This window comes from Olea europaea, chromosome 16 (genome assembly GCF_002742605.1).
Source record: "Olea europaea var. sylvestris chromosome 16, O_europaea_v1, whole genome shotgun sequence".
Classification (NCBI taxonomy): Eukaryota; Viridiplantae; Streptophyta; class Magnoliopsida; order Lamiales; family Oleaceae; genus Olea; species Olea europaea.
In genome coordinates this window covers 8013532-8032158 of record NC_036252.1, presented here as the reverse complement: position 1 = coordinate 8032158, position 18627 = coordinate 8013532, and the positions used below count along the sequence as shown (strand labels likewise).

The following is an 18627-nucleotide window of genomic DNA, read 5'->3' as shown; positions in this document are numbered from 1 at the left end:
GCTGGCATTTCTTGCTCAATTCCAGTCATATTTGAGCAGACAACACCAGAACTTCACAGGCAGCAGTTCCTTCACTGATGCAGCGCTTGCTGTATTGAGGTTACGCCGCTTCAATTGTTGTATCCCAAAACCCCGCCCTTCATTACATGGATATTTTGTTGAAAGAATACGTTTATATTTGCTAGAGACTTCTTAGAAAGTAATCATTTCCTGCTATGAGAGCACCTTTGTCTGACTTGAACTCTTCCTCGTAATTCTGCTTTACAAATCTCTGCATGTGATGAAGTGAAAGTAATAACCTTGTCTGTGTGTGTAATTTAAGGATTATTATGGGCACATTTACCTCTTTTATATGGTATCTTTCTGCTAAAACTTATGGGCCTTTGATGTCTTATAACAGCCTTCTAACATGTTACTACTACAACTACAAAGTTAATCTGACAACTAATTGATTTTCCAAAGAAGAATATCTTTCTATTGCTAATGTATTTCTTTCCTTTATAGGCATGCAGGGGAAGTTCAACTAATAATGCACTATGCTAATGCCAATGTAAGTTATAATTCTTCTTTCATCTTGATTTCTGAAAAAGCTGTTTCACAGTTCAGATGATGAGAGATGTTTTGCAGCATATACTGCAGTCAAGATCCTTATCTCAGTCCTTCACAATTGTTTCATTCTTTTGGTTTTCAGAAGCCAGCGATTAGCTATGGTCCATCAGCTCCACCTGTTTTAGCTGCACCCGTACCTCAAATCCCTCATTTTTCTGCACCTCCTCCATATGGATCTTCTTGTGGCCACTCAAGAGCAGATTACCACGCACCAGCTCCTCATTCTTCATACCCTCCTCCCAATTCGGCGTTGTACCCACCACCTGCATACTATCCTCCACAGCAAGCTGCTAATCCATCTCCCTATGCGCCACCTTCAACATATCCTCCACCAACCTATCCTCCGCCAGCACAGAACCCACACTATTATCCTCCAGGTTAGTTTTATCGAGATTTTCTTTTTTGAAGCCTTTCATTTGCCTCTTTTCGTGGAAGCTTGATTTACTAGTGTATCATAATTTTTAGTCTAATTCCTGTGATGATGATCGATTACCTTCACCATGTTTTGTGCCTTCAAGAAGTTCAACAATGAGCATACCAACTCTGTTAGTCCAATGGAGAAAAGAACCTATGTTTAACTGGGAAATTTTGAAATGAATCAAATGAAACTTTCAAGTTCTTATTTTACCTTTTCCAAATCTATTCTGCCATTAAAACTAATTCTGTGCATTGCTTTTAATCAGGTTTGTATCCTCCTCCTCCTCCGTCATATCCTCCACCACCATACTAAGATGGGCTTGCTGGATGCTTTGAACAATGAAAGGTATTAATCAGAGCCTTAGATGGCGTTAGAGTGGGATAAGGAGTAACTAATTGAACATTCAATAGTTCTACAGAATTCTTAGTCCACTTTGCTGTAAAACTTTCGCCGTGTTTTCATTAAATGGAAAATGCACTTACCGATGTTCGCAGGGCAATATTTTACGTTATGTGGCTCAGTTCTTATTATGATACAACAACTTGAGGATCTTCTCACCAAACCTAAAGAGAAGCAGGCACATTTCATTTCGTGTAATTGTTACTTGGAAAATGTATTATATAGTTATTTGGGTGTGATCAATTGACTTGTAATGGCATAATTCAAAGCTGAACATTTTAATCTAAACTGGGAAAAAAATAAATAAATAAAGGAAGCAAGCAAGCGAAAGTTGTTACTAATAGGCTTCAACTTACCGAATTTAAAAATTGAATTCAATCACAAAATGATGTACTAGTAGTTTGGGGATTGCTTGGAAGGGGAGAATGAATAACAGTTCTAGGAGAACAATAGCACTCCACATCAATTAGATGTCATAAATTTCAACATGTTTATTTATTTATTTATTTTATCAGAATCATGTTACAAGTATAGAAAAGTTTCACATATAATACTTAGCCGGTTTTCATTAGAAGATGAATGAAAAAAAAAAAAAAGAAGACAAACAGTGGATTCTGTCAAATTAAGCCAATAGGCTGTACATGAGGCTTATTTATTTATAATAATAATAATTATTATTATATTATATATTTATTTATTCATTTTTTTGGTGGAACTCATGTAACTTCCTTGGCAGCTTTTAAAATGACATCTAAAAAAATAAGTAACTTAAACACAAATGTCCTAATTTTGAAGGACAACCCCAACAAGTTACTACTTCTCCCTCTTATGGTTGCACAGGTCATAAACAATGTCCAATCTTACAATTCATGACAGGAGATAATTGCATATATAGTACGTCAAGGAATTGGACATGACAGATAAATTGAAAATAAGAAATTTTAAGTAATCGAAATAGAAAAGAACGATTGAAATTGAAAATTCAAGAAAGCTTTTTCTTAGTAATAGTATGTATATCAAACGTGACCTAAAAGTTCATTACGGACCCAGTCTTGGCCCAAGGCTACCCAGCCAGTGGCCTTAGGCCTCAAGACAATTTGGGGCCTAAAAAAATTGAAACCCACTAATGACATTATTTATTTTGTAACATAGGAAAAATAGTACAAGCCATTTGTTGAATTTCTTGTATTAAATATTTTCTTGAAAATATAGCATTGCAAATAAAAGCAGTAGGATGTCCGCAACCCAATAAGGACTTAATTATTCGCTGCTAAGTTCTGTTATTCAAATTTGATTGTTGCTTTTGAATTCTTTTACTATATTAGGCATAAATTGTAGCCACTACACCGATACTTCACTGTTTTTCCAAAAGTCTTTTGTGTTCTATTTTTTGAAAGTGAAAATTGACTCAAATGGCGAGTGAGTACCACCTTCATAACTCTATCTATAAATTTTCCTTATTATACAATTATTTACTTGTTTTGGGCTGTCATTTGTTTGTATAATATTATGGGAAAAAATCACATATAAGGTGTTATGTTTTCCTCAATTCAAAAATCAAGTAAATAGTTTGAAAATTCAAAAATCAGGTATGCATTTAATTAATTAAAAATATTTATTAAATAAAGATAATAAACTCACAGTTATATAATTAATGATCACAGATTTATAATTATAGATCACAGTTTTATTTATTGATCACATATTGTCAAATTAATTGATCACGAATTATTTCGCGGTCACAAATCAAAAATTTTGTATGTCACATATTATTTTAAGGTCACAGATCTTTTAAATTACATGTTACATTTTGGTGATCGATCACATAGATCACAGTTTATTGGTCACAAATTATTTTTTAGTCACAGACATCTAATATTTGATCACATATGCCTAAATAGATGGTCATAGAGCCTAATTTTTTGTTACAGACACCCCATTCGTCTCCATCATCGCCGTAGTGCATCACCGTCGACTACCACACCATCCCCTATACAGCACCACAGCCACCAACTCACTCAGCCACATCACCACACTACACCACACCATACAATACCACCAAATCGAACTCGCCAAACTACACCACACCTCTCACAATGAGCGCTGCAGCGAAAAAACCCAAACATTGACCTTATAGGTACCGCAATCTGAAGCTATGATTGCAGTGGCCGCTGTTGCATTGTCATCACCGTTGTAGCAACAAGATCTGAAACTATTATAGTGCCATCATCTGCAGCGGTCGAGTACAAGTAACTTCATCGTGGCATCCATACCTAAAAAATTCCTAAAGCAGTAGCTACGGACACTAGAAAAATCACCATCATTACAGCACTGGAGCTCACGCCACGAGCAGCGCCGCCCAAAATTGGCATCACCCTGGCTACGGGGCTCAAATTGTCATGACGATCTGGAAGCGCCGCTCATATTAGGTCTGGTAGGCGCCGCTGCATTGCACAAAACAAATGCCGGAGAGAAGATGGCTGCTGTCATTGTGGATGTTTAGAGAGAGGCGGGAAATGGGTTTGAAATTGGTCGTTATATTTATTAATACCTGATTTGTGCATAAATAAATTTCACCCTGAATGTTGAATTTGAAAGTTTAAGTACTTGATTTTATGTAATTTCCACTAATATTATTCCATTTAACCTTATAAACCATTTTTTTCTTAGTCTTTGAAGTTCTTTTTCTCTTTTTCTGTACGCTAATCTTTAAATAATTATGTTCAAATAACATTATTCTAAATACAAAGTCAGTGTGTCTTTTGTGTGACTGAGACAAGAGGCTCTTGAAGTTTGTAAAAGAAAAAATTGAGGGAGCAAATAATCTAGCAGAAATTCTTAATTACCATATTATTTTTTCTACCGTACTTATTTTCAATCACACGTTCTTAATTAAAATAATATTACACATAAATTAAAAATTTTTCTTTAATTTTTAATCATACATTTCAATCATAATGCATGCACAAACAAGCATCCAATGTTTTTTAACCTTTGAGCACTCTTTTAGCAAAACAGAGAACTTCGTGACTGAGACAAGAGGCTCTTGAAGTTTGTAAAAGAAAAAATTGAGGGAGCAAATAATCTAGCAGAAATTCTTAATTACCATATTATTTTTTCTACCGTACTTATTTTCAATTACATGTTCTTAATTAAAATAATATTACACATAAATTAAAAATTTTTCTTTAATTTTTAATCATACATTCCAATCATAATGCATGCACAAACAAGCATCCAATGTTTTTTAACCTTTGAGCACTCTTTTAGCAAAACAGAGAACCTCGGATATGCCGAGCGCTCTCTCTCTCTATCACACACACACACACACACACACACACACACACACACACACAGAGCCCCTTTGAAATCCCCTCCCCTCGCATACTGCACGCAGTCTCAGTTTCACTATCTTCTTCAAGTTCCAACTAACAAGTATCTGCATCCAATGTCTACAGTTTCCCCACATACAGTTACAACCCACCTCCCATATTCACGTTTTCATCAATTCAAGAAACACCCACTTCGTTTCTCACCACAGCCTCCTACTACCCTTTGGTCTCAGCCACCTTGTTTGGGTTCCTCGAGGATAAGAGATTGTCCAGGAATTTTATTGGACAGGAATAGGCTTCTTGCTCGGGCTGAAGACAAGGCCCGAGATGGCTCTTCTTCTACTTCGTCGACTCAACACGAAACCAACTCAGATAAGCAAAATCAGGTAATAATGTTCATTTCCCAATTGATTTATTCTTATGAAGACATCACACTTTGAGATAGTTCAGTTCGTTTGTATGTCGTGTGACCCTGTAGGAAAAAATTGAAGTTAGTTTCTTTCTTCACATCTGTTAACCTTAAGTGGTTTTTCTGCAAACCAAGATATCTCAAAAATTCAAATTAAAACTACATTAATTTTATTATTGAAATGCCTTGCTGATCATGTAGTTGTTTATCTGCAGAATTCACGTGCTTCGGTTGATATCCGTAATGATAATTTTTGTTCACTATTTGCTTACATAATGAAAGAGCACAGCGGAGTGTTTTATAAAAATTATTTGGGAACCTATCTTGTACTTGGTTTGATTCATAAATTTTGATATATGAAGGTACCACAAAGTTGATTTATGGGAATTTTTGTATTAGTTCACAAGCCAATTCTCCTCTGGACCCTCGATTTGATTGTGCCATAGTTGAGCGGTTCTGTCCAATTGCTACATAAACACAATATAATGTCTCGCTCTAAGAGGTTGATTTTGAGTTCAATAGCTTAATATGGTATCATAAAAGTAGCTGTTTTTCCAGTTTGCTTGTCCTTGAGGTTGAGCAAGGATATGATTTATAGATAGCATTTATAAGTTCATAAACAGATGTTACTATCTCATGATCTATGCTTAAAGAGTCCCCATTTTCAAGCATTTTCCTCTTTACTTTTCAAATGATAAATCTACTTAAACTATTTTTGGTTCGTAATATCAGGATTTGAGTCTGTCCGGAACATGTGATCCCTTATGTTCTGTCGATGATGCGAGGTCAGAAGATTTTAAATTCAATAACCAACCCAAGACAGATTTGCAGAAAGCTCTTGCAATTTTTGCAGCTGCTGGAACAGGCGCATTAGCGATAAGTCATTCTTGGGTGGCAGCAAATCAGGTGCCTTGCTTGTTTCTCATTTGTTTTCCATATTTTCTAGTATGCTTATGATTGACAACCTTTTAAGAATAATGATTCAGGATGCTGCCATGGCATTGTTATTTGGAATAGGATATGCTGGCATAATATTTGAAGAGTCTCTGGCATTCAATAAAAGTGGAGTAGGACTACTAATGGCTGTTAGTTTGTGGGTTATACGGAGCATTGGGGTAAGACTTCTACTGTTTTATAGATAAAATTGTGAATTCATGTTGAATATTCCTAAATTATCTTGCTTTTCGATTCTGTAAGAACTAGCTTTTAATGTCACCTGGAAATTATCTTTGAGGTATTACTTATTTCTCAAAAGGTTTTTTTCCCACCCACCGCCCAAAAAAAATTAAAAATTAAAAATTAAAAAAAATGAACAAAGAAAATACAAAAACAAAGTTGGGTATTTGTGCGAAAATTCAGAGGGGGTGTTTTCCAAAACTGTTAAATCATTTTTGATGTGTGTGTTTTTGTGGGGAGGATTGGATAACACTAGGTAGTATTAAAAAGAAGCTAAAAACTTGTTCATTATATTGTTCACTGTTATGTACTAAACATGGATTAAAGTATAAATTCAATAAAACTTGTGCATAATGATTTCTAGGCTGTCCAATGTCCATGTTTAGGCCCCTTCAACTGAGATAGCTGTTTCAGAGTTGTCGCATGCATCTGCTGAAGTAAGTGAAATAGTTTTTTTCCTGCTTGGTGCAATGACCATTGTGGAGATAGTCGATGCTCATCAGGGATTCAAGTTGGTCACGGACAACATCACTACTCACAAGCCAAGAACTTTGCTTTGGGTGGTTAGTGTTCCTTTTGGTAGAAAATGTATTTACAACTTTAGTTGATTGTTTATGCTTGTCCAAAAATTTTTTAGTTTTTTTATCAAGTTCTAAATTACAGTAAGTACATAAATATGCCACAGAGCTTATTTTTCATTTTGTCTAGATACTCAGCCTCTAAATCAAATAAAGTCATCCTAGATCCCAATGGAAAAGGAGAAAAAAGACATCTAACAACTTAGTGCTACATGAGATCTGAAATTCCATTTAACATGGACATCTTTGTAACTTTGATTCTTGTTCTGGGAAAAATGGTTGGAGATAATATGTTCCTTTTCCATTTCAGAAGCCTGGAAAGATATGCCTTGTATGTATTGAATAATATAATAACTATAGTTAAAACTTACAACTAGATCCTTTGCCACTATCATGGGCAAATGATGGCCAAAACTCAAATTTTATTAAAAGCTTTGCAATTAAAAAGTGAGTGGCTTTTTATAAATAATTGTGAAAGATCTAAAGGGAAAATAAACTTAAGTTTATTTATATGTGGAGGTTGATAGTCATTAAGCAATCTAGACGTACTTATATGAAATCTACATTCTGGTGTGTGATTGACTAATGCTAATAACTACAGGTAGGTTTTGTGACATTTTTTCTCAGTTCGGTCCTCGACAACCTGACTTCTACCATTGTGATGGTCTCCTTATTGAGAAAATTGGTATCACCTTCTGAATACCGCAAGTAAGTGGCCCCTAGCCACCTTTTTTAATTCTCACATGAATTGGGAACGCTTAAATGTTTCATGTTCTATGTCCATTATGTATTTTTCAATTCCTTGAGTCTGTAAAGGAGACAGGTAAACGAACAACTTTCTTTCATTAATTAAAAACTTTAAAGCAAGGAGCAAATTAGGTTCTAATCTCTTGAAGCAAAATTCTATCGGAAAACCTGAGAAATGGTGAGAGGTTTATGGAATCTCTATGAAGTGTCACATGTATACGGGATTTTTCTGGTGCCCCTTTTTTGTAGCTTTCACATTGAACACCAACCACTACAAATTTTTATGTGCTTTGCTCGTTCTTTAATTGATTTTCTATTTGTTATTGCTCTTGTATTTTGGATTAGTGCGTAACACGCAAACACCAATTTCTGGTATCAAAATTTATGTATATCTTAGTAGTCTGACAAGGAAGGTTTTTTGCGATAGTGGAACAGGAGTTTGGGAACTCAGTTTATGGAAATGTTTTTATGACCTTGGATGAGTGCAAGCATGTATTTTGTTTCAGTATGTAACACAGGAAATGAAAATATCTTGTTTAAAGATTATTTAATGAATTAAGAATGTGGTTTGCAGGCTTCTGGGAGGGGTTGTGGTCATAGCAGCAAATGCTGGTGGAGCGTGGAGTCCTATTGGTGATGTTACAACTACCATGCTTTGGATACATGGTCAAATATCCACATTGCAGACAATGAAGGTATTTCGATTTTTACATCTAACTGATAAAATATTGTAAACAAGCTTTATATTTATTGACTGTGAACGTGTTGACTGGATGACAGCAAGTTGCGCAGCATCAATAATATACTTTTTGCTTGACCTTTATTGTTCTATACAGGATTTACTTATTCCATCAGCTGTTTCACTTGCTGTCCCTTTGGCTTTAATGTCCCTTACGAGGTACTATTGGATTCAGAAAGCTCAGTTGTGATATTTTTTATGCAGAAGGATATTTGGTTTCTTACTATTGTATACAATACATCAAACTACATATTTCTTGATTCAGTGAAGTAAATGGGAAAGGACAAAATTCTGAAAATGTTTTGGCACCTGAACAAATGGCTCCTCGAGGCAAGCTTGTTTTTGCTGCCGGAATTGGGGCTTTGTTATTTGTCCCTATTTTCAAGGCTTTAACTGGCTTACCTCCTTACATGGGTATTCTGCTTGGGCTGGGATTTTTGTGGATCCTGACAGATGCCATTCACTATGGTGAACCCGAAAGACAGCGATTGAAAGTACCACAGGCTTTATCACGCATTGATACTCAAGGAGCTCTTTTCTTTCTCGGAATCCTTCTCTCTGTCAGCAGGTACTCACAAGTACTTTTATATTGGTGTACTGTTCAATTTGTCCTGAATGAATATCTGTGTTCTGATGGAATGGCGAGTATGGGACCTTTTAATAGTTTTTCTTTTGGGTGGGTGTTGGCTCGTGTGGGGGAGAACTCTTTAGTGCTGCCAAAGCACTTTATGGAATCAAAATTGGCGCTGTTTTGTAATTACCTGCATATCAAGTCTACTGCTTCTTTTTTCTGGATTAAGGTAAAAAAAAAAAAAAAAAAAAAAAAAAAAAGAGTTACTTATTTTGGATGTAAGTAAGAAACTTAGTGCCAACTTTAACCAATAAAAAATTGTTTATTTTAAAGCTTACTTATTTTTAACTAAACCTTTTAAGCTCATTAGCTTTGGATGCTCTAATTTTCTAAACTACATTGTTGACTCTTAGACATGGCATTGTTTGCATTTCATATTCCTTCCTGGGCGTAGGATCCATCTCCTGTTTCTGAAATACAGTGATATGCTAAAGCTGCCTTTAATAATTTTTACTACACAAGTTTCTTAAAATGACAAGTTAAAAATTTTCCTGGTAGCCTGGAGGCAGCAGGTATCCTGAGGGAATTAGCCAATTATCTTGATGCCCATATTCCCAACATCGAACTGATTGCTAGTTCCATAGGAGTCGTGTCGGCTATTATAGACAATGTCCCACTGGTTGCAGCAACAATGGGAATGTATGATCTCTCTTCATTTCCTCAAGATTCCGAGTTCTGGCAGTTGGTAGCATATTGTGCTGGTACAGGTGGATCCATGTTGGTTATCGGCTCTGCTGCTGGAGTTGCATTTATGGGAATGGAAAAGGTTGACTTCTTTTGGTACTTCCGGAAGGTACATGCTTCTGTGCATCATCTGCTTGTACCAAAATCTATCTTCTTGCTTTTAGCGAATTGTGTTATTCCCTCTATTTCAGGTAAGTGGTTTTGCTCTTGCTGGTTACGTAGCTGGGGTTGCTTCATACATTGCGGTTCACAAACTCAATATTTCCCTCCCAACAACTCTAGCTCACGTTCCATTTATTTCTGGTTCGTAAATCATCACGGTTGGAATTGGATGCTTATTTGGTTAAAATCCTCCGGCATATTGTTGTCAAACTGAGAGCTGGAAATGTGATTTATGGACAACCTTCCCCAGGGTATACGTAATTTTGTTCACAAGTCAATAAAATTTTTTCAAGTCCGAGCAAGAACAAGAAGAATACTGAGAATTATTTGTGACTTAAATAGACTATCTTATAAATGAACTGTCTGAAGAAACAAGGAGAATTTATACAAACATAATTGAAGTAACAAAATCTTCCCAATTAAGCACTGACGAGCACTTGTACTACTGAAGGTAGTGCTCATGCAGATCTATAGGAAGGAATTACAGTACAAAGAAAATTCAATAACAGTTCAGAAATTCCAAAGGATTTTCTCGTATGGGAAGGAGAGAGGAACAATTTTGTCGAAGGGAAGCTAGCTAACACACTCTTTAGTAGCAAAATTCGTTTACAGTATCAACATTCAATCAATGAAGTACGTAAATCCGATGGCACAGCCGGATTATTTCTTTCCCTTGGCTAAAGCTACAATAACACAAATCAAAAATTGAGCACAGCATAACAATCCAGTGCAATGGATATTACACTATAGGCATGTTTGGTAAGAAAGATGAGACAACACTTGACATGGTAGTACAAAGGGGGAAAAAAAAAAAGAAGTAAAAATCTGGCTCGTTACTTTGTCAAGTTATATACAGTACTATGTATCAAACATATATTACAAGTTAAGGTAAACGAACTCTTCGACAGCTGAGATTTCTCCTATCCTCTTCAGTGACTGCTTGCTTGGTTCCTCGTCAACTCCAATTGCCATTATGGCTTGCTTCCTCGGGGCAATCCTTCCAACACTCATAAAGCTCACGTTCACATTTTCCTCACCCAAAATGCTACCCACCTTTCCGATCATTCCTGGCTGATCAACCTGCCTGCAGAGGATGATACTGCCTTCTAAGCTCACGTCCACTTCAAAAGACCCGACTCTTGTCAAATGTGGAATTCCATCTTTAACCCGACCCTCAACTTTGATCTCTCCAGAATCAGATATGGCACTGGCGAATTTTGATTCCACGTTGGCAATTTGAACTTGGATGAACTCAAGTGGACTTTCAGGTGAACCGTCCAGGATGACCCGTTCTTCAGTTATACGAAGTCCTCTTTGTTTAGCAGTGAAATCCGCATTCACTAAGTTTACAAAAACACTGGAAATAGGCTCAATCAGACCCTTGGTAATCATGGCACGAAGCAACCTTGTGTCAAGGTCATCGGGACCTCTAGCAGAAGCATATGTAACTTTAACTGATTTCACACCGCTCCCACCTGCAACTAATTGGACAGCAAGTCTACCAAGTTTTTCAGCAAGTGAAACAAATGGTTTCAGCTCAGTCAGAACCTGCAATCAAAAGGATTGTAAAACGAGATACCTACAGCTTCACTGATTAATTTTTGACATATGTTTCCTCCCAGAAAATAAATGAATATAGAAAAAAAATAAAAAACAGAACTGCAATATCAAGTTCAACACACTGTTTAAACAAATCCATATAAACTAGTGGACAAAGGTGAAAATAATATTTTACATGCGCAGTTTTCTTCAGTGTCATTTTCCGCATATACTGTACTCACTTATTAAAATCAAAGAGAAATTGAAAAAGGTTATTCATAAAGACTGACATAAGAAACGAAAATTTTGATGCAAAAATATGTGCAATCGACTAACAGAAATACCTCCGACGGAACCATTGGTGCATTGACGGCTGTAGCAGCAAGCTCGCCCTTCAAGGCTCCAACAACAGCTTCAGCTATTTCAATGGCCACTCCTTCCTGTTTACGAGTTTGAATATTATTTAGTGATATGGTATAAGAAGTAGAAAAGATACAGAAAAATTAGTGCAGTGTTGTGTAAACCTGAGCTTCCATGGTACTGGCTCCAAGATGAGGAGTTGCAGTTACATTAACATGCTGCACCAATTTGTTGTCCTTTGGTGGTGGCTCCACTGTGAAAACATCAAGTGCTGCCTGCAAAGAAGATTTTCTAAGTAATAATGAATAAATATATTGATAGATTCTTACAGTTTCACCATATGTCTCAAATAATCAATCATTTGTTCTTCCAGAATTTTTTAGCAAGTACCTGGGCTACAATGCCTGAATCAAGTGCTTTTACCAAAGCTTCCTCATCAATCACTCCACCACGTGCAACATTGACAATTCTCACTCCTTTTTTCATCTTTGCAAAATTTTCTTCATTGAGTATTTTAGATGTAGATGGTGTAAGTGGCATGTGAAGCGAGATAAAGTCTGCAGATGATATAGCTTCATCGAAGCTCACAAGCTCAACTCCTATTGCACGAGCACGGTCAGCTGGGGCATATGGATCATGTGCAATAACATGCATGCCAAGCCCCTTGGCACGCCTAGCAACTTCAGTTCCAACCTTGCCAAAACCCATAACTGCAAGTATTTTGCCAACAAGTGAAACACCAACGTATTTGCTCCTCTCCCATTTACCTGATTGATTACATTATAATAACTCGAGTTAATTAGATCAGTTTAAAGCTATAGGTGCAAAAGGCAACAGTAAACTATAAACATCTGAAAAGAACGGTCTTGGAATTAAATAACAGCTTCACTCAAAAGTTGAGATCCATGGATTATCCAAAATATAACAGAACATATTAGCTTCATACAATGAAAACCTGTTGCTTATTTTATCAACTTTAGAAATTAAAAAAAAAAAAAAAATACTTTGTAATTCCATAATTCTCAGTCACACAACAAGATATAAAAATAAGAACAACGTAAACAATTCCTTTAGTTAAAATTTTCTCAGAGTACTGAAAGACAGGAGAAGCTAATGGATGAAGGGGAGAAATGGCCTATATGAATTATGAAATTTGGGAAAACAGAAATTACTAAACATTTGATTTTGAGAGAAACAGGATCTGAATGTTCAGTTTTAGTGATATTTGTGTTACAAATAGGGTCTATGGAAGAACTCTGGTCGAAGGGAAACAAACTGTTGGCGCTGGAAATGTTGAAAGACACACACTGTGATAACAGTGAACTACTAATGTCTAGCGAAGCAGCAAGTCTTATATGAGTTATCGCAGTGTTGACATAAAACTTGAGACTTCCAACCAAAGAAAAATAAAATAAAATTACAAGTTCGTGACTTCCACTTTAGAAAGCAAAAAGTCTTCAATAGCGTCATAAATAGTAGACTGGAGAATCTTCTAGAGCACAAGGACATTGAGACTCAAAAGATTGACAAAATCAGAAGCTCAACTTTCACATGGACAGGTTTCCACTTTTAGAATATCTTACTTCTGCAGAGTATATTAATTGAATCTAAAAATTTATTTCACAGTCAATTAAAGTTACTTTTTGTCTAAATAAAATTAAGCAAAAAAAGGCATCAGATATCTTTATATTCTAATGGCAGCAAATTCAAAAGATCGGAACAATCAGATCTAACGCCATTCTACCGTCTTAAGACCAAATAACATTTTGCATATTCCGGATCTGAAGCTTTATTTAATTAAATTCACCAACAAAAAATTAACAGTTAGAAGAAATATTACAAATAATTTTTAAAAATTAAAAAACTAATTTCGAAAATAACAATGCAGAAATCAAAAAACTTATCATATACAGGTACGTGTTGATGCAATTATGAATGAATTACCAGCTTTGACAGAGGCATCAGCTTGAGCAATGTTCCTCGCCATGGCAGTGAGGAGCGCAATTCCATGCTCAGCCGCTGCGACTGTGTTAGCGGTGGGAGCATTCACCACAAGACACCCATGCTCAGTCGCAGCAGCCAGATCCACGTTATCGATTCCAACACCAGCTCTTCCAACAACCTTAAGCCTACCGCCTGACGACTCAAACACCTCACGATTGACCTTAGTCCCACTCCTCACAATCAGCGCGTCACACAGCGAGATCTTGGTGCAGAGCTCCTCAGGACTGAGATTATAAGAGCAATCCACGTTAGCGAAATCCTTGAGAAGCTTCACTCCGGCTTCTCCGAGCTTTTCGGCCACCAGGATTGTCGGCTTGGCGTCCATGGAGAGGACCACGAAGCGGCGGCAACGTGGCTCGCTGCGGCGGAAAAAGAGAGCAGTGACACCGAAAGTGGTAGAGAGGGAGTGGTGGCGCATCCATGATGCGGTGGCTGATGAAGGCGATGGTTTAAGGCTCGTTGATGAAGCTGCAATCGCCATATGCAGTTGATGTATGGAAATTGCGGCGGACGAGAGTGAAGTGCGCGACGGAGTGAATATTCGAATTTATATGCAGGGGGCCCCTGGAGCTAGTGGATAAGTGGGAAATCAATAATTTAGGTACTGAAAGAAATTGGGCAATGCTGTTTGTACAGTCTTTAAGTTATATATTTCATTAATTTTTATTAATATTCATTAAAAATATAATTTTAATTAAAACAAAAAAGAATGAATTCTTATTATTTATTATTTTCTTTTATTTTTTGTTACAAGGGATATCTCGATTTTTAATTAATTACTTATTAATAAATATATATTTAAATCTCAAACGATGTACGATGCAAAGAAGCATCCAAACTCGAATCTTTCAATCATTCAAAACGTGCTATTATTTTATTTTTATAAAACCAAATTTTATTTATAAAGTGACGTCACAAATTGAATATGATAAAGTTGGAAAATAGTAGCACATTCAAACATACATACAAAATCAAAACAATGATGTACCACAGTTAAACGATCAATTCTTGTAAGTACTATTAAAATTGAGTGCCCATCGTGCATCGTTCTAAAAACATAGAATATAAATGGATTAGTTATATTAAGAAAATAATTTAAGTTAGTTAATTAACATTAGAATAAAAAAAAACTTCCATAATTAAGTCCAACTTATTATTTTCTAAAAATACTCTAATCAAAGTCAAATTTTTTCCAAATTATATATATATATATATATATATAAAAGCAGTATAGGTTGGTGGATGCCTGTATCATGTTGACATGGACCTCCTCCTCCTTCTTCTTCATTTTTTTTTTTTCAATTGGTGCAAATAATAAATAAAACATGATGATTTTTTTTAATAGGATACATGAAATAATGAGAAATTAAGTGTTCAAAATCTCCATCTTTTAAGCTTAGAGCATTTAAATTCTCAAGATTACTAATTGTGTTGAATTCTTTTTTCAAATTGGATTCGTGAAATTCGTTTTTCTGGACATAAAATCGATTTTTTAGTTAAAAATAGTAAAACTCATAGAAAATAATTAAAGAAAGTGGAGCCAGGCTGTCGCACTTAAGTCCAAAGCCATGGGATGGGACCCTGTGGAGTTGGTGAAGATCGAAAATCTCTCAACTTGTCAAGTAGATATTTGTTGGAAGGGAAAAGTCACTTTGTCTGAACAAAAAGTTTGGTAGCAGAGGCGCTCTATGTACAAATACATACATTTTACGGACCACACACATCTTATTTTTTGGCATTATTTTATTTTATTCGGGATCCACTCTCATATGAGACTTCAATAAGACTTTTGTCAAAAAAATTCTGTACAACTAGAATTATTATATTTTAAATTATCCAATAATAAAATTCGGCACCACTTGAAATTATGTAAACCTAAGGTTAAGTATGATGTACTTGTAAGAATAGCACAATTCTAGATATATCCAAATAAAAAATGAAAAGTTAATAGCCGGAAACAATTTTATTAGAAAAATTCACCATCAACTTTCAGCTTTAAAGGAAACTAGGAAGTCCTTTTCGATGAATATCATTAAATTTAGTGAAAAGATTATTTACACAATAGATAATAAAAGTATTTTCAAAAGACTCTATTTTTAAAGAGCATATTTATTAATTTAGAAAGTATCTCTCCAAGGAACTCTTTATTCTTCTCACTTAATTTTACTATTCCTAAAAAGTATTTATTATTTTTCTAATATTTATTTCTACTAACTTTCCTTCAAATTATTTATTAAATTCTAATAAAAGTTGATTTAATATATGATTGAAAAATTGATAAAAGTTGTGGATCTCATGATGATGTACTTAAAATTAATTGCTAAATTTAACTTAAAATTTTATTAATTTTTTAACTAAATCAAATATAGCTAAATAACCCTTAGTTTCAAAGACTCAAAAGGCTGTTTTTAAACATAAATATGCCACCAATCCAAACTCCGAAGTCAAAAACAAGACTCAACATTGCAAAATGAGATACAATTTGTTCATTCAAAAGACTTGATAACTCGAACAAAATCACACACGTATGACTTAGCCCATGTTTGATGGTCATTATAAAGAGAAATTAGGATAAAATGATATTTTTAATAATGATTTTTTGGAGAATGATTGATTAACAAGAAGGAAAAAAAATTGATTCAAGTGCAAAATATTCGTGGGAACGAGAAATAAAGAATTTTTGTTCAAAGAGAGTCAAACATGGCTTAGCTGGAAGAATAATCGATCTTTTACAACAAATTTAAATTGACAAAGTATCAGATGACTGAGTCAGATGGGGATACAAAGTGGGTGAGATAAGCTTCAGCCAACATATGTCCCAATTCTACTTGTGCTCTTGTTGTTAAATGAAGATTATCTTCCTTCAGTTCCAATCCCTTTGCATCGACGCATACAACATTTGGGACGTCAATTCCCTTTTGCACTTGTCTAATTTTCTCAATAAATTTCCCCTCTCCTGATGCTATTGCCACCTACAAAAAATACCAAATTGTATCTCACATCGTTGAATCATACATGATATAGCTCGACAGCCTCGACTAGTTTAGTAGCCTGGGTTATATGATCGTAATCGAGACATAAGGCCCATTTGGTATGACTTCTATGAAGTTAAAAGGAATATTCATTTAGCAAATTTCATGAAAGTGCTACTGGTTCAATGTGACGGCCTCTAAAAGTGCTTTTCAAATAAGAAGCTTTATTTATAAATAAGTTTTCAAACAAAAATTAAGGTTTTTTTTTTTTTTTTTTTTTTTTTGCACTAAGCAAAAGTACGGACTAGTAACACAGTTCAATTTAGAAGTGACTTCTTCCTTACCTGAATAATTGGAAGAGATGGCAAATGCAAGTCAGCACGCACATTGTGAATAAACTTCTCCATATTCTCCTTGTAGGACTCAGCATTGTCTCGAGTCGTCGTATCGCTTTCTCCCTGGTACCACAACAACGCCTTGATTTCGGTGCCTTGCGCCGCAGCCGCTCTGGCTCTCCTTATCATGTTCTCGTAAAGATGAGATCCACGCGCCCACTGCTTAATTCTGGTCCCACCTACGGCGCATGGCACCAGCCCGACCACCCCGACTCGCTCCTTGACAGCGTTGGCAAATGACATTCCGGGCCCCACTCCACATGTTTTTTTGTTGTCAATGTCGCGGTGGAGGGGCTCATGCGCCACCTCCCAGCCAAGGTGTGCATTTAGGCGGAAAATTTTAGAAGCATCAGGAGAGCATTCCAGAGGAACAACGCTGTCCCAGTGGTGGTTGAAGACGCCGCCGCGCCCCGACATGTTGCTCTGGCCGGATAAGATGAAGATTTGTTTTGTGCGTTGGGCTTCATTTTTCTGGGTCGAATTCGAGAGTCCCATGGATTTGATAGATTTGAGGACTTATTCTTGATTTTGGTTCAATCGTGGATATACACTACTGTTGAGTTAGGTGGGCGTAGGCTAGTTGGGTATATTTTTTAGGAACCACCTGAATCAATTAGTCAATTTAGTTCGTTTTCACTTAGAATTGATTTGATTATGAGCTTTAAAATTGAACTAGAATTGCGGGGTACTTTTAAGTTTGGACAAGTCAAGTATCCATTTTTTCACTCTAATCAAAATGTTTTGTCAATCATCAAAATGGCATTTCGTTGAGTAAAAGACAAAATATCCTTAAATAGTTTATACAAGTATAAAGATAGAATTTTATTTAAAAGGACAAAATTATCCTTAAGTTACAAATGAAAAAACCAAGCACTTTTCACTTTATAATTAATTATTTATTTTAAATAATTACTCAAATAAAAAAATTAATATTTAATTTACTTTCTTGTTTAAATCTTTCATTAATTAATTATCTTAATCGATTATGTATATTATTTATTTAATCACTTTTTTAAATAAAAAAATCAATAATTAATTTGATTTCTCATTTAAATATTTCATTAATTAATTATCTTAATTGATTATGTACATTTAATTAATTATTTATTTATTTATTTATTTTAAACACTTATTAAAATAAAAAAATTAATATTTAATTTTGTTTCTCTTTAAATATTTCATTAATTAATTATCTTAATTGGCCCTTATTTAATTATTTATTTTGAACACCTACTCAAATAAATAAAAATATATATATCTAATTTGGTTCTCGTTTAAATATTTCTCTATTAATTACCTTAATTGGTTATATATATTGTTTAGTTAATATTTAGTTACTTTATTTAAATAATCACTTATTAAAATAAAAAATTAATATTTATTTTAATTTCTTATTTAAATATTTCTTTAATTAATTGTCTTAATTAGTTATGTATATTGTTTATTTGATATTTCATTATTTTATTTAATTAT

General features: G+C 34.8%; 4 protein-coding genes across 5 annotated transcripts; 2 read left to right on the top strand and 2 right to left on the bottom strand.

The window, feature by feature from the left end:
- Positions 1–23: 23 nt before the first annotated feature.
- LOC111411993 (extensin-like) lies at positions 24–1669 on the top strand. Of its 2 annotated transcripts, XM_023042710.1 has the most exons (4): positions 24–550; positions 692–986; positions 1293–1372; positions 1522–1669. In XM_023042710.1, the coding sequence occupies exons 1-3, from the start codon at positions 530–532 to the stop codon at positions 1337–1339; spliced, it is 363 nt and encodes a 120-aa protein (XP_022898478.1). In that variant the 5' UTR covers positions 24–529; the 3' UTR covers positions 1340–1372; positions 1522–1669. The 2 variants fall into 2 exon arrangements, with proteins under 2 accessions (XP_022898478.1, XP_022898477.1); XM_023042709.1 differs by having other exon boundaries at positions 25–550; positions 1293–1669.
- Positions 1670–4730: 3061 nt separating this feature from the next.
- Positions 4731–10243, top strand: LOC111411992 (sodium/proton antiporter 2-like). The gene is made up of 10 exons (XM_023042708.1): positions 4731–5144; positions 5900–6073; positions 6154–6282; positions 6730–6906; positions 7523–7629; positions 8243–8363; positions 8505–8566; positions 8673–8975; positions 9537–9831; positions 9914–10243. The coding sequence occupies exons 1-10, from the start codon at positions 4875–4877 to the stop codon at positions 10031–10033; spliced, it is 1758 nt and encodes a 585-aa protein (XP_022898476.1). The 5' UTR covers positions 4731–4874; the 3' UTR covers positions 10034–10243.
- A 270-nt stretch (positions 10244–10513) lies between these two features.
- On the bottom strand, positions 10514–14346 carry LOC111411991 (D-3-phosphoglycerate dehydrogenase 3, chloroplastic-like). The gene is made up of 5 exons (XM_023042707.1): positions 13728–14346; positions 12174–12550; positions 11948–12058; positions 11768–11863; positions 10514–11432 (listed from the first exon to the last, which is right to left on the bottom strand). The coding sequence occupies exons 1-5, from the start codon at positions 14266–14268 to the stop codon at positions 10761–10763; spliced, it is 1797 nt and encodes a 598-aa protein (XP_022898475.1). The 5' UTR covers positions 14269–14346; the 3' UTR covers positions 10514–10760.
- A 2110-nt stretch (positions 14347–16456) lies between these two features.
- Positions 16457–17690, bottom strand: LOC111412803 (probable carbohydrate esterase At4g34215). Its single transcript, XM_023043702.1, has 2 exons — positions 17104–17690; positions 16457–16759 (listed from the first exon to the last, which is right to left on the bottom strand). Exons 1-2 carry the CDS (start codon positions 17647–17649, stop codon positions 16544–16546), a joined length of 762 nt encoding a protein of 253 aa, XP_022899470.1. The 5' UTR covers positions 17650–17690; the 3' UTR covers positions 16457–16543.
- Positions 17691–18627: the final 937 nt, after the last annotated feature.

What these genes read in the sequence shown, in the direction of transcription:
- LOC111411993 (XM_023042710.1), top strand. Translation starts at nt 530, where the DNA reads ATGCACTATGCTAATGCCAAT. An exon ending in TGCACTATGCTAATGCCAAT is followed by an intron (nt 551 to 691) that starts GTAAGTTATAAT and finishes TTTGGTTTTCAG; the next exon opens with AAGCCAGCGATTAGCTATGG. An exon ending in CCCACACTATTATCCTCCAG is followed by an intron (nt 987 to 1,292) that starts GTTAGTTTTATC and finishes GCTTTTAATCAG; the next exon opens with GTTTGTATCCTCCTCCTCCT.
- LOC111411992 (XM_023042708.1), top strand. Translation starts at nt 4,875, where the DNA reads ATGTCTACAGTTTCCCCACATACAGTTACAACCCACCTCCCATATTCA. An exon ending in TCACCTTCTGAATACCGCAA is followed by an intron (nt 7,630 to 8,242) that starts GTAAGTGGCCCC and finishes TGTGGTTTGCAG; the next exon opens with GCTTCTGGGAGGGGTTGTGG. An exon ending in CCACATTGCAGACAATGAAG is followed by an intron (nt 8,364 to 8,504) that starts GTATTTCGATTT and finishes TGTTCTATACAG; the next exon opens with GATTTACTTATTCCATCAGC.
- LOC111411991 (XM_023042707.1), bottom strand. Translation starts at nt 14,268, where the DNA reads ATGGCGATTGCAGCTTCATCAACGAGCCTTAAACCATCGCCTTCATCA. An exon ending in TGATGCCTCTGTCAAAGCTG is followed by an intron (nt 12,551 to 13,727) that starts GTAATTCATTCA and finishes GTAATCAATCAG; the next exon opens with GTAAATGGGAGAGGAGCAAA. An exon ending in CCAGTACCATGGAAGCTCAG is followed by an intron (nt 11,864 to 11,947) that starts GTTTACACAACA and finishes ACTCGTAAACAG; the next exon opens with GAAGGAGTGGCCATTGAAAT.
- LOC111412803 (XM_023043702.1), bottom strand. Translation starts at nt 17,649, where the DNA reads ATGGGACTCTCGAATTCGACCCAGAAAAATGAAGCCCAACGCACAAAA. An exon ending in CATCTCTTCCAATTATTCAG is followed by an intron (nt 16,760 to 17,103) that starts GTAAGGAAGAAG and finishes TATTTTTTGTAG; the next exon opens with GTGGCAATAGCATCAGGAGA.